This window comes from Myotis yumanensis, unplaced genomic scaffold, assembly GCF_028538775.1.
Source record: "Myotis yumanensis isolate MYYU_CA2020_CCGP unplaced genomic scaffold, mMyoYum1.0.hap1 SCAF_3, whole genome shotgun sequence".
Lineage (NCBI taxonomy): Eukaryota > Metazoa > Chordata > Mammalia > Chiroptera > Vespertilionidae > Myotis > Myotis yumanensis.
Window position 1 is genome coordinate 172,568,249 of NW_027223754.1, and position 15,443 is coordinate 172,583,691.

The 15,443-nt window shown below is 35.5% G+C and overlaps 1 protein-coding gene across 1 annotated transcript in view; it reads right to left on the minus strand.

Moving 5' to 3' along the window:
* Nucleotides 1-15,443, minus strand: part of LOC139006447 (mucin-19) — a 98,198-nt gene that overhangs the window by 68,964 nt on the left and 13,791 nt on the right. Inside the window, exons 15-31 of the mRNA XM_070408816.1 lie at nt 15,283-15,335; nt 15,085-15,185; nt 14,693-14,844; nt 14,240-14,378; nt 13,188-13,292; nt 12,900-13,094; nt 12,008-12,247; nt 11,773-11,929; nt 10,615-10,740; nt 9,427-9,568; nt 8,742-8,773; nt 8,185-8,214; nt 6,956-6,997; nt 6,053-6,097; nt 2,548-2,586; nt 1,219-1,322; nt 679-753 (exon numbers count right to left, since the gene is read on the minus strand). Of these exons, the coding sequence (XP_070264917.1) occupies nt 679-753; nt 1,219-1,322; nt 2,548-2,586; nt 6,053-6,097; nt 6,956-6,997; nt 8,185-8,214; nt 8,742-8,773; nt 9,427-9,568; nt 10,615-10,740; nt 11,773-11,929; nt 12,008-12,247; nt 12,900-13,094; nt 13,188-13,292; nt 14,240-14,378; nt 14,693-14,844; nt 15,085-15,185; nt 15,283-15,335 (1,777 nt within the window). The remainder of the gene's footprint in view (nt 1-678; nt 754-1,218; nt 1,323-2,547; nt 2,587-6,052; nt 6,098-6,955; nt 6,998-8,184; nt 8,215-8,741; nt 8,774-9,426; nt 9,569-10,614; nt 10,741-11,772; nt 11,930-12,007; nt 12,248-12,899; nt 13,095-13,187; nt 13,293-14,239; nt 14,379-14,692; nt 14,845-15,084; nt 15,186-15,282; nt 15,336-15,443) is intronic.

Consider the following 15,443-nt stretch of genomic DNA (forward strand, 5'->3'; position numbering starts at 1 on the left):
CTGGTCTGGGAACCACACTTTGAACCCCACGGTGTTAAGATTAGGTGAGGTGGGTGGACAACTGCAGAGACCAGATGGACAATATCTAACACCTGAGCAGAGGCAAATATGATGCAGAGGAGAAAATGTAAGAGGGACTTACATTAACTGATGAATATTATCTATGTTTAAAGAGTATCAATAATGTCTTATTCATGAAACTAATAATAGTTGGAATTTAGTCAGTGATGCACAAGGGCAAGTATATCCTCATTTGGCTTTTTTTTTATGTGTGCTTTATGCACTGATCAGGGAACGGTAGCTATTGCAGAGGAGGCTAAGGGTTCTGGGTTCTATTCCTGCTTCTGTCAGCTTTGAGACCTTTTATTATTTTTCTTCCTAATGGCAATAAAGAGATTTAACTACCATGGTATTAACGTGGATTAAATTCTGTTACATATTTGAGCATAATTTAGAAATTTTAGTGTACTTTAGAAATATATCACTAATATTTGATTTAATATAGAAAGACTAACTATTGAATATTTTCCCAAAGTCCTCCAGGTGCCTCAGTGCTGTCGCTGGACCCCATTTCCTAATGCTGTTCTCAGGGTACAATTGTCCCTGACTGGAAACAGAGGACTGCTTGTGAAAAGGAGCTATGGAAGAAATAGCATTTGACTCATTTCTTGATCTCACCTTCTCTGAAGCCTGTGTCAGCTGAACTTGTTTTTTCAGCTCCTGTGGTTGTACTTGCTGATGATCCAGTGGTCCCTGAGGAAGATAAAAAAACAAACACGTGCTAGAAAAAGTACATGGGCGCTGTCAACACTCCAGGTAACGGGTATGTATAATTGTCACAATGTGATATACTTTAAGGAATCAACCTGTGAAAAAAACCAAAGACTCTACACTTTAATTACATATAAAGAACACCTACGTCATCCTGGGGGTGAGAGTGGCTGGGCAGGGGTCGATGGGAGAAAAAGGAGACATATGTAATACTTTAAACAATAAAAAAAAGAAATTAATAAAAAAGAAATATAAAAAGGGGGGCAGACATATGTAATACTTTCAACAATAAATAATTATTTAAAAAAATAAAAAATTTAAAAAAAGAACACCTACGTCTGATAATATATCTAAGCCAGCTATCTTTATGTTGTAAAATATTGTACTGAGCAGCACTGCCTAAAACCCGTTGCTTAGATGTGGCTGTGTACTCTGTTCTGGACTTACTGTACCTGATACGTGCCAAGGACTGGTGAAGAGGGGACCCACTGCTCCAGGGGTGCTTGCACTTCCAGCTGTGAAGGTGACGGGAAACGGAGTACTCATAAGGCCTGAGAAAAACAGGAAATGAACTCAGCTCAAGTATACTCGGGCTTTGTTGCCAATGGGCGATTTCACTGTTCAATCAATTCCTAGCATAGAAAATAGAATCAAGAACCCAGTGACTTTCTACCCAGAGTTCCCTAAGATATTTTTCTAATCTTATTTTTGAAGCTAGAGTGTTAACACCCTCAAAAATATCTTTAATACAAAATAGGTTTGTAAGCTGTGTTCACAGCCACAGGAAGGAAGGTAGCCCCATAGCACCCTGTTAGCGATTATAGAAATTGCTCAGCCCAAGACCTGCTCGGCGGCATATAATCAATGGGTCTCATGATGTATAGCTTTCACCCCTGCACACCAAGGTAACTTATTGACAAGATGAAAATGAACTGCTTACGTAATCAAGGACCCATCGGCAAGCCCCACAGCCCTAAGCCCCTTACTCATGATTACCCATCATTTTTGTTCTATTCAAACCTCTTGACTGTCAGTCACCGGCAAGTTGGGATTTTGAGCACCAGCCCCCCCTTCTCCTGGGTGGTGCCATCCCAATAAAATCACTTCTATTTCATCGCTGAAAAACCTGGTGTCAGTTCTCATTGACTTGCTGTGCACAGATGGGCACGAACTCTCAGCTAGTTTGATGATACTTTCCTCTAAGATTTTGGTTTAGTCCTTGCTATTTTTTTCTTAAAAAAACAAAGTCATGTTCTCTGCATCTGTAATGAGGTCACACTAAATTTGCATGCTTTTGTCTCAACAAGGTTGCTCTCAAAGAAATGGAACCTAATTACACTGTCATTCAGGGGTGTAATAACAATGATGAAGTAATATCACCAAGTAGCTAATTGTTACTTTTACACTTAAAACACCTAAAAGAACACAATATATTTTTAGATATATGTTTTCTCTTATCTTATATTCTTTTTAAAAAATTTTAAGCCTGATATTATTTAGTACTGTTGTAGATATTCTATTAATAGTTAATAATAAGGAAGAAAATAAAACTATCATATTATAGCCAATCAATATAAACTGGCCAAACACCAGTTAAATTCATTTTTAAAAAGTTCAAAACCAGTGGGAAAAGTCCAGTGTAAACTATTTGTTGGTAATATTTTTTTTCAAAAGTCAAATTCTCATATAATTTTTTTTCTTAGAAATCCAAAGTTACTAGAAATTTATACTGTTAGCTGTTTCTAACATATAAAAGTCAGGAATTAATATACTGACCTGTAGTAAAAGCTTCAACGGGTAGACTTAGAGTTGTTCCTGATAAGAAAAAGAGATATGGTGTGAATTTTTCTGACCTCAAGGGAAAATACAGAAAGATTGGTCCCTTGTTAGTTTTTAATAGATAGTAGTTTGCAATGTATTTAGTGTTGAAAGTAATGAGATTTTATTTTATTTTTAAATAGTGACATTATAACATACATTCCAATTTATGTGGAATAAATATGCAGGAGTGAGCAACCGTAGGTTTATAGTTGTATGTAAAAGAGTTTATTCTTGTATTATTATTTATTTCCTTTGCCCACTCCTGTATATTCATGATGACAAGTTAATTCTCTATTAAGCAGAGGCTGATTTTACAGTTTGTTTCTTTCAATTCCCTCTCTCTTGGGTTATCTGTGCCTCCAATAATTTTCTACAAAATAACATTTAGTCTGTAAGGGTTTGGGGTAAGAGGAAGGAGAAACACTTTTGAGGAATTTTTTAATGATTTGATAAAGCAGGTTTGTGGAGATACATTTGAAATGACCAATATGCTCCTGAAGAAAAAGACCATGTTTTTATCTTTGCATCTCCAATACCTGTCCTATTGGCAAGAAGGTGGTAGGAGTTTATAAAACTTTTGTTGAGAGGGGTCTGTGGAGTTAAAAATAAGCCTTTATTAATTTCTAGCTTTCATCATCAATTAAGAGTTAGCTATTTTCTGTATTGCAGTCTTAATTTCTATTGAAAATCTCTGGAAAGCTATTGTTTATGTGGTTATATCCCTTTACAATTTTATAGTGTTTTGTAACTTAAAAAAGAAGAAAAAAATAAATTTCTCATACAATCTCTCTATTTAATCCTCACTCTGTCCAGCCACACTGGCCTTCCTTCAGTCTTTCATATCTGCTATTTGTACTTCTCTATACTTGGAACACAGTTTCTCTCCTTTTTGTCTATTTACTACTTATTGGTCAGTTCTCAAATCAGCCATCTTTATGTTAGCCTTTTCTGACCATCTTGACTTGACCAAACCCCTGCTCGACCCTCTTCAACCACATTCTAAGCACTTCACAGCTCTTGATGCAAGTTTTCATTTGTTTTTGTAATTACTTGATTGATATTCTGACTAGACTATAGGTTTTAAGAACGCAGGAAACATGTCTATTTTAACTCACCTTTATATCTCTAAAAACATTCGAGTAACAAGCACATAATAGACGTTTGGTAAGTATTTGTCAACAGAATGAATGAATAAACCCATGAATGAATGAATGAATGAATGAACAAACAAATGGAATAAAAGAATTGTAACTATTCTACATATGAAGAATTGGACTCAGAAAACTGAAGTAATTTATTCAAGACCATTGCTAGTCAGTGACAAAACTGAGACTAAAATCTAAGTCACCTAGGACCTAGGACTGACACAATCCACTTTGAAATTGGAATCTGTAATTATATGCTACTTCAATAATGGATTTAAATTAAATTAAACTTTATTCTCTTTCTTAAACATTAAAACACAGAAGCATTACGAGTGGAATCTAGAAAAAGATGTCCTGAATTTTAATCCTCTCTCTGCTACTTATTAGCAAGGAACTCGATATATAACTTAACCTCTCTGTGCTTCCATTTCCTCATTTGTGAATTGGGGGAAATGATGGGACCCACTTCATAGAGTTTTCTGTATCAAATATGATAATATGTGTCACACACTTAGAACAGTGCTCAGTAAAGGTTAGCTCTGTGTCAAGATCTGTCAATTTAAACAGGGGAAAAAATAGAACTGCATATATTTCTTCTAAAAATAACATACTTAATTGAAATGGTTGGGTAGGCATCTCTCATGGTATTTTAACCCTTTGAAGCATTTACTATATGAATAAGAAAATGGATATATAAGACATGGAAAAAAGTTTAAGCTTTGTATATTGCTTCTCTTATGCTTTTAGAGATTTCTATAATTTTTTTCTAAATTCATCAAAAGTGGACTTTAATCCTGTGCTATGTACCTCAATGATAGGCTCAACAATGAAATCATACCTCAACTTTTATCCAAGATGCTCGAGTATAAAGTCAAATGAACCATCAATCCTCTCTTAGGGACCTAGTCATTTCTCCTTCTATTTGACAGTAATGCCTTTGATCATCTGAGCAAGATAATTTTTTATTTGTTTGTTTATTTGATTGGGAAGACAGGGTTTATTTAGAATCACTATTTCAGAGTTTCATTAGTATCTTTCTTAAAAATTTTAAGTATAGTTGATATACAATATATTAGTTATATTAATATCAGGTGAAAAATATAGTGATTCAGCATTTTTATATCTTACAATGTGATCACTTCACTATTTATAGTGATCATTTGTCACTGTGCAAACTTATCACAATATTACTGACCATATCGTCCTTCACCGTTTTCACCCATCCACTCATCCTCTCCCTCTTGTAGCCATCCCTTTGGTCTCTGTTTCTGAATTTATTTTTGTTTTGTTTGTTCGTTTGTTTTGTTTTAGATTCCACATATAAGTGAAACCATAGGATACTTGTTTTTCTCTGTCTGAGTTCACTTAGCATAATACTGTCCAGGTCCATCCATGTTGTCACAAATGTCAAGACTTCATTCTTTTTTAATATTCCATTATATATGTAGAGCACATCTTCTTTAACCATTCATCTGTCAATGAACACCTAGATTGCTTTCATATCTTGGATATTGTAAATAGTGGTGCATGAACATAGAGGTGCATATATCTTTTTGAATTAATGTTTTTGTTTTCTTTAGCAAATCTAGTAGTAGGATTGATGGGTCATACAGAACTATTTTTAGTCTTCTGAAGAATCTCTACCCTGTTAAATTTATGGAAAGAAACTTTAAAATATTTTATTTCATCTTTTCAAGTTTTGGTAAAAAAATCAAATAAAGCCTAATTGCCAGTGAGAAGTACTTAATTCAGTGAAGTATTTGATCCAGTATTTGATCAAAAGTACTTTACCCAGGGAACAAGATAATAGCAAAGAGCTGCATTCCCTCCAGATCTCAAACAACCTTGATATCTCGCTACATTTTACCAGAAAAAAAAAATCTTTTTCTTCTGATCTTTGTTATCCTGAAAAAATATTGAATGCTAACTATTCTATAGATTGAGATTGGGTGCAATTGGGAACACAGAAATGGCAAACCATGGTCTCTGCCATCAAGGATGTCCACTGGGCTTACAGTGGCAATCATTTATCAATATATACAAATATTGAATCATTATGTTATATACCTGAAACTAATATAATGTTATATGTCAATAATGTCTCCATAAACATACCATGGGTTTAAGTATATGCATATATAGATTAGAGGAAAGGAAGAAATAATAGGAGGAAGAGAAATAGTGTGAAGTTGGAGGAAGAAAAGGTCCTAAGTATTGGAGACTGGGTATGTTAATTCTAATAAGTAAATTGAGATAAAACAATTTTAATACATGTAAAAAACTTTGTCATTTTATAGGCTTTCTAATTCACCTACCTGTTGTCTCACTGCTTGATGTTGTAATCCCTGGAGTGAATGTTGCTGATTTAAAGAAAAAAAAAAATGAAAAAATATTAATTTTGTATAGAGGGAAAATTGTGTTTCTGAGAACATCTATTATCATATATAAAATGGGTCAAAATGAATGTTTCAAATAAATTTGATCATATAAGTGAATGGATATTAAAATGTGAAATTAAATTTTTAAAATCTATAGTACACATGTAAAAGGTCAAAAAACTTATTTTGTATAATATTTTTCTGAACTCCTCCCCTAAGATATTTTAAAAAACAATATAAATAAACAAAAATTTCACCTAAATACTATAACAAAGGGAAGTTTTGAATTTTTTTAATGCCCTCTTGATTAAGTTGTGGTTCGATATTATGGCTTACCTGTGCCTGAGCTACTGGTTGCCAATGGAATTGCTATACAAAGGAGGAAACAAATATTTGGAAATGTATGTTAAAAAGGTGTTGAAGACATGTTGTATTGCTAGAATGCAAATAAATAATTAAATGTAATAGTTCAACTTATTTATCAGATGTTCACACATTTTAATATACTTTTGTACTGTACTGTCTACTGTTTTAATTAAAGTTATTTGATGCTAATAAAAAAGGAATTGTAAAATATTTTCAAAGAATTTAACAGAATTTTCTTTAGTTGCCACTTTTTCCAAATTAGTAGATGTGGAATGTTCTTTTTAGGACACGTAAGCTCCAAATAGAGATGTTTCTTTACTCATATTACAATTTAAATGTAGATCCTACTATTTGGCATTTACAAAATAAATAAATACATACATACATACATATATATTTGAAAATAGGGCCAAAATGCCTAAATGGTTGCTGCTAATTTAGAAGTTAAAAAACAAATCAGCATTTATTTTTTACCTGTTGTGGTGCTTAATATGGAGGTAGCTGATGTAGTAGAAACTGTTTAGGGAAGAAAATATTTATGAAAATTATTACTTGAATAATTTTTGCTGGGAAATTTAGTTAAAGAAACAAGTTGCCTTAAAATAATAATAAATTTCTGAAGTTATGTGTAAAGGTTAAGTGAAAAAACAATTTTTTCATTTAAATCAGTGGTTCCCAAACTTATTTGGCCTACCGCCCCCTTTCCAGAAAAAATATTACTCAGCCCCTGGAAATTAATTTTTTTAAATTTTAATAGCAGTTACTCATCGCCCCCAAATGCACCTGTGGCCATCACCGCCCCCCTGGATTGCTGCAGCGCCCACCGGAGGGTGGTAGCGCCCACTTTGGGAATCACTGATTTAAATCAAAAGAGCACTATGTACTTATTGCATGTCTACCAAAATAACTAATTATTTTCGGTTAGTACCACTTAACCAAAATCTCATAGGAACCTTATAAGGTCTGTATATGGGCCAAAAATAAAGTTCAGAACCTTAATATATAATACCCTTAGTGTTAAGTACGTAACCAATAATAACTAAAATGTAAATAGCATTTTACCGACGATCACATAACTTTAAATATATTATCAAAACCCAAAGTTTCTAATTTACTGTGCTACCTCCAAATATCAATCAACAGGAAATAAAAGCCCTCCTTGAATCATACAAGAAGGACTAGGGAAGTATACTGCAGCAACTAAAATACTTAAATTAAAAGCCCGCAAGCTATAGTGAAATTGCATTTTGCCCACCACTCCCTTGAATGGACATAACTGAAATTCTTTTATAGCTTACAGCAAATATATAAGTTAAGAAAAAGAAAACTTTTTATTTCTATGTTTTCAAATGATCTCCCAGTGTCATCGTGATTTTAAAATATTTACTTCATGGAAGACCACATTTACTCCTTTTTCATTTCATTTATTTCAATTATTATCTTAAAATGTCAAGCTTTAGATTATGTGTTTAGCTAATAAGCAAACAATGCCTATTGTATGTCCTAATCATATTCATAACTTAATTCACAGGAGTATAATGAAATAATATTTTGACATATTTTCTAGTAACTTAATTTTAATTTGAAATTTTTATATCAGCAGATTTATCAGCCTATCTTTTACCTGCACATTCATGTAAAACTATAAAAAGTTATCCACAAAACAAATCAGAAATACATATTTAAAATAATGATGATTTTACCTGTAACTGTTGAATTGTCAGAACCAATTCCTGTAATAATCATAAATTACTATTATTAATGCAAAATCATGAAGAAATTTAAATCTCAAGCTGCCTATGGGTTATGTCTTTTGTATCTTACTCTTGACATTTTCTAGTGCACAAAAGAGTAGTTCATGTGTTCTTTAGAAGCTCATTGGATTTATTTTTAAGTTGTGTCACTCATGAGCGATTCTTCCATTGTTTAATTCTATCTGTATCAACCCTCACTTGCCACTCCACCATTTATTCAACTATTTTGGCTGATGTCTCACTCCCTTAATCCCCAGAACCTACAAACAGGCAGTGGCACACATGCAACAGAACTGCCCACATGCCGGTGTTCACAGTGGCTGGGCAGCATTGGATTTGAACTGACCTGACATCAACAAATACACTGCAATGGAATGAATGGCCTTGATTCACTGAGGGGCAGGGGGAAGCATTAAGTACCTCTTCTGTTGTTGATGAACTGAAAAGATCCCAGACCCTTTATCTAGTCTTTCCTAAATCAATTACAGTAAAATGCAAGAACTTACCACTGCACGCCAACTCTCCTGCGATGCAATAGCTGAAAGTTAATGTTTAAAAAATAAGAATGAGATTGAAATTTTAACTCCTAGTGACATGCATCTTCAAAATGTAAAACAACAAATTGTCTAACAGTGAAAATCAAAACAGGAGCTAATAAGAGAACAGTCAATCATTGTTTCCCCAAGAACGTGCTATTGATTCAAATTGCTTGTTTTTTTGTGTTGTGATTTTTTCCCCCGAATACTGTTATTTCTAATCATTTCCCTAAGGCGTTCTTGGGACCGAAAAGAATGCTTTACACTCAAGCTGTAGTTCGTTCTCCCACTTGCAGTTTCAAACACGATGTGACTGCTCTAGCATGGATGCCACCTCTTTGCTTCCATGTCCCTGTCTGAAAGGCTATCGACATGATCTTACATTTATAGAATCAAAACTTTTATTTTACCTAAAACTACATAGTATCATTTTTATCTTATCTTCTGCGTTATTCAGTATAAGATTTAACCATTTGCTGATATGTGGGTTTACTGAAAATACAAAATAACTAACTTCACTAATGTAAAACTAAAGCTGGCCTTTTTATTTAGAAATGAGTTAAAAATTACATGCATATATTTTTTTCTTGGTTTCTTTTCTAAATTAAAAGGCAAGAAACAGAATTGCTTAATAGAAAGGTAGGAGATGATGTACCATGTTCTCCCACAGTTGTCTTGGATCACTCCACCTGCTGGTATAACATCATTGTAGAAGCAGCTGCACTCGGATAACCTGACGCATTTCATGGTGTTCTCATCCAGGTAAGGAGCACTCTCCGGGCACTTAGCATAACAACCTGTGTGTGAAAATGACCCGCCGTTGGTCTCTATGTACTGATCACAATGCATTATAGAGTTGTAAAGTTACTTAAATGACTTCTTGAACTAAAGTAGGTAATAGCAAAATGACAACACATTCTTAAGAATGACAATGGGCAATGGGATTGTAGCACTGGATCTTCTCTCTCTCTTACTCTCATTAAACAGATAATTTACATCCTGAGAAAATGTTTTCAATGTGGAAATATTAATGTCATAATAAAGATAACTAATCATTAAATTACAAAATGTAGGACACTAAATTGTCAGGAGCTAACAACAATTTCAAGTTTTTTTTGGTTTCTTAAATATATTTTTATTGATTTCAGAGAGGAAGGGGGAGGAAGGGAGAGAGAGCTAGATATATTAACAATTAGAGAGAATCATTGATCGACTGCCTCCTGCATGCCCCCTATTGGTGATTGAGCCTGCAACCCAGGAATGCCCTGACCAGGAATCGAACCATGACCTCCTGGTTCCTAGGTCAACACTCAACCACTGAGCCACACAGGCCGTGCATCCAATTTTAAAATCCTATATAATAAAAGTGTAATATGCAAATAGACCAAATGGTGAATGTCTGGTAGCTATGACGTGCACTGACAACCAAGGGGCAGATGCTCAACGCAGGAGCTGCCCCCTGGTGGTCTGTGTGCTCCCACAGGGGAGGCATCGCTCAGCCAGAAGCCAGGCTCACAGCTGGGGAGCACAACAGCGGTGGCGGGAGCCTCTCCTGCCTGCTCCCGCTACAGGCGGGCAATCAGGAGTGAGGGGTCCCAGACTGCGAGAGCCCCAGACTGTGAGAGGGATGTCTGACTGCTGGCTTAGGCCCGATCCCTAAGAGGATCGGGCCTAAGCCAGCAGGTGGACATCCCCCTAGGGGTCCCGGACTGCGAGAGGATGCAGGCCGGGATAAGGGACCCTGCCCCCCCCCCCCCTTGCCAGTGCATGAATCTTGTGCACCGGGCCTCTAGTATCAATAAAATTTGCATTACTTCATGGATATTATTAAAATTCACCTTACCTTCTAAAAGTGCAGAAAATTTCTGGCCAATAACTCGATCTTTGCATGTTTTTGCAGTCACCGTCCCGCAAGGCTCATAATGCCAGCTGCATTCTCCAGGGGCGTTATAATAATCACAGTAGACAGCTGTAACCGAATTATAGCCAATTACTTCCTCTTGTTAGGTAACAACTTTCACTTTCATTTCCCCAACTATTTTTAAAAAGGAATTTGAATGATATTACAATAAGCAGAACTAAAGTATGCCATTCTGTCTTATCAATTTCCTTTGTATTTATCCACATTGTTATATAAGCCCAAATAGCTCACCAAAAAAAAAAAAGCATATAGAATCAAAATAACACTTTTCTTTGACAAATAGCATTCATGTTGGTTTGAGGTGGAAAAGTAATATTAATTTTCCCATTTTTAGATAATTTAGGTCATAGTCTAGATTTGCAGTTTTAATATTCAAATTTAAATTAGAAAAATAAATCTCTGCAAAAATTAAGCTTTTTAAAATATGTAAATAGCAGTTCCCAAATGAGGTAACTAAAGATTTCAATATAACGTAAGCTGAGCATCATAAACTGAATAAAACGATGATTCAATTTTAACGTTGCTCATTTGTCATATTTTCTCATAATACCTTCCTTTAAAAGGAAGAGTTGACTGATTCCTATTAAAGTTACCACTTTCCATATATGTTACGATTCATTTACATGCATCTTACAGTTTATCTTGACGAGGGCTCCATAAAAGTTTTTATGATAACAAGTGAGGACTTTAACCAATAGAGATATATGGTGTAAGTTCTTAAGGATTTGTGACTGTAATAGGCTATATAAACAGTTTTTTGTTCATCTAAGTTTTAATGAGATCTTTTCCATCAGTATTCAATTTCCCCCCTGTAAAACCAAGAACTTCTGCAAGTGAAATTGAATTTAATGTGGTATGCTAGGTGCTTTGCTTGTTTAAAATAGGTATTTTTTTCCCAGTGTGACTTATTAATATGTTTTTAAACCTAAGTACAAGATTTTATACAGATAGATATAAATAATATAGAGAGTTTATATATAATCTGTAGTATATAGAGAGAAAATGTGAGCAGAATGATTACTTAACAAAACAATTCTGCCTAATTACGTTGTTAAAGAACAATTTATGGGCTCCACTTACGACAGAGGTCGGGCTTTCTCCACGCCACACAGACCCCAACCGCGCTGCAGGCCTCCGCATACATGGCCACGGCCGTGCAGAATCCCAGGTACTTGCCCTCCATGTCGCAGGCGCAGGCTTCCTCGATGCACGCATCGTAGTAAGTGCTGGGGTCCACCTGCGGCGGAGGACAGAGCCTGAGTGTCTGGGAGCGGGCGCGGGCGCGGGCAGGCCCTCCCCCTCAGAGCCCGGCTACCTTGCTGTGGCACTCTCTGAAGGTGCTGTCCCGGATGATCTCGCATTTCCGCACAGCCCAGGCTTTGCAGTAGGGGTTGGAGTCACATGGGAAAGTCTGAGTTACGGTGTCTGAACATTCTTGAGACGTCTTCCAGCTATTTCCAAACTCCAGTGCTCCGGTAGCTACTGAGGAGTACCGCGTTGTGAAATCATCCTTGAGATCGCCGTTGCTGTTTCCACAAAGACCACACACTTTGCCCTAGCCACATCAGAAAGGAAAATGAGCAAGTTGTTAGGGATATAGACATATAGGTGTGTAATATATATATATTCAGAAAAGAAAATTAAAAGTGATTTTTACTAGGGACATGCATAGAGCTAGATAGGTAATGATATATATTATAATCATTAATCTATTTTAAAATTTAAATTTTGAAAGGAAACCATAGCTTGTGGATAAGATTCTGCTCCATTTAATTCAAGAAATCCTATATTGTAAAGTGATCTAGTATCAAATAAGATAAATGCCTTAAGAATGAAAACATTATTATATTCACTAGCTTCTAAATTTTCGTGAGAATCCCCTTAGATTCTTAGAATATTTGCTCTCAGGAATACATCTAATTCTATATATATACACCAACTACTTCAAAATTGAATTTATGAATAATCTCAAATAACCATATGTGGTTAAACTAGAGGGCCTCAGTTTATGTATTGCATTTATTTTTCACCAGATTCAATCATCTTTGATTATAGTTCGTACTGCATGCAGATTGAATATATGTGGAGGGCTTGTTCTATAACAGAGACTACCCTCCTCCCACTTTCTATCTACAAAGATGTGTATAATTCTCCGTAACAGAAATGATTTTGCTTCCCAATTAATTACTTATTAGTGATGTACATACATTCCAGTATGGCTCCAATATAACAGTCATTCTTGTGTTCTTGTCCCAAATCACGGTTATTCCAGAGACAAATTTCAGAATCAGGTATAGGCCAACGGTATGCACAGTGTATGTATTTCCATTGAGTTCACACTCCTTACTTTCTGCCGTTTTGATGGCTGTTACCTTACCATCTTGCAAGATAACATTCTGATCCTGAAAATAAAAACATATACTTACAATTAAATCCATTTTATTTGGCCAATCGTAATCTGAGGGGAGAAGTGAGTAAAGAGAATGGCACGGTACCTGAAAAGCAACTATGATTTTTCTTGAGCACGTGAGCCCATCTTCACAGCAAGGGACGCTTTCAGTTAAAATGCGGAATGTGCCATTTTCACTGCCACAATAATCCTTTAAAAATTAAATTATAATACGTTTATGAACATCAGGGATGTGGAACTCAATTTCAACATTTGTATCAGACAAATATCACACTCAGTGATACCTGAAACTCAATAAGTTACCATAAGCTGGTCATTTATTATGAGATGTTATGGAATTCCCACAAGACAGCGGTCACCTTGGCTGAGTGCCAACTAGTCACCTCGCTTTGACTCAGCCTTTTCCCATTTCTTCTGTACAGGTTTAGAATTACATCATAGATATGTAAGTATTTAAATTATATAAGTTTGTAGTCATAAGTTTATTTCTGGATGCTGTAAACAGCTAAAGGTATGTTTTTTTCCTCAGTGATTGATATGAAACTTACTATTCAATCAGAACGAATGAATACCAACAATTACATTTCGCCCATTAGATGTTACTGAGGAAGGAGCTTAGTTCTATGTAAGGAACTCTGGAATCAGTCAGGTCAGGTTTGAATGTGGCATTGTCTACTTAGCAATTTACATTGCTTATCCTCTCTGACCTTCATGTCTTCAGCTGAATCATAGGAACACTATCAACCTCTCAGTGTCATAATGATTAAATGAATAAGATACATAAATTTGCTTGGCAGAGAAGCGATCATAAAATGCTGTTGTAACACACAGTGCTGTTCTTAAAAATATGATGATATCTAACTTTCCATCCCCGTTATTGATGAGGGCCCGAGACACAGAGAGGTAAAGGGGCGTGCCCAAAGCCACACATGTGAGAAGCGGTAGAGCCGGGACTCAAATCCAGGCGGCCTGCCTTCAGAGTCAGCATTCCTTTGTTACGGGTTATTGCCTTTGAGAAACATGTAAGGGGCATTTAAAATATTTTTTTTCCACGTTTTCAGAATAAAATTACCCAGAGCTTATATACAAGTGATAATAAGAAATATAGAAAAACTGTGGCAAAACACTTGCAGTTACCTCAACAAATGAATACTGGCAGAGCCCATCAAAGCTGTAACTTTTTCTGTCAAAAGTTTGAACGTGACCTTCCCCATAGATGTGGCAGGTACTCTGACATTCATTTTGTGTGCAGTTCCAAGATCCTTTCATGCAAGTACTAAAAGGAAGCAATGATAGAGGGCACACCAGTTATATTATTCCAAGATGTCTATGTGCATACTGTTTTTGTCTAAAAGCACTAAACAGTTTTCGTATGGATTTAAATTTTGTAACTGTCTTCATTACATTTTACGATGTTCATCATATCTGATGTTATATGAAGTTCTATTTAAAGATAATAGCATTTTTTCTAAATATATTTGACCATTATTTTTGAAATATCCCAGAGTATGACTTTTTCTTTCCCATAAAAATAAGGGCAGACATCACACTTCCTAATATCCAAAAAATAAAATAGCAATCCTTAGGCACCATTTGTTGCAGCCAACTGAGGTGACACTTCCTTGGCTATACTCTCGTCCACCAAAAGAGCAAGGGCAGTCATCAGGAAAGACACAGTTCCCTTTAGAATCTCGAACCATTCCTACTGGACAGTAGCACCCACGTTTGCAAGGCGAGTTCTCCTACAGGAATAAGTACAAAGTATACATCGTAAGGCACTGCTCTCAGCACATCACATTATCAGCATTAATGTACAATACATTAATATACCAGGCATGCATTTAGTGTCAACATTGGACAAGTCAAAATAACAAGCAATAAATAATATGACCTTCTCATTATTTTTTATCTGCATTTAGTTCCTTTTGCCCTGAAACAATGAAAAGTTTTAAAGAGCTAAACTCTGATGCCATGTTACTTACCTCAAAATGGGGTATGTTCCGAGTGCTGCATGTACTATCAACTCTTCTCTGTGCCTTGGGATCACTGCAGTCAACATATTCAGCCCCTCCAGAGCAATTCTCTGCAGGAGAAAGGAAGGGATTAACCAAGGGCCTCTTGATCTGTTTATTTTAACCAAAATAGGTATCTTAAGCCTTCACCATGATGTCAACACTTACGGTGGGTTAAATCAATGGGAGTCTGGCAAAGAAGAATTCCATCCCGACAGACACTGGAAAGACAAGGAAATGATGCATTTAAACATCGAATTTCAATAATAAAATCTTAATACACTGTTACAATAACTTTAACCCCTCATCCATGCACCACCTGTTTTAGC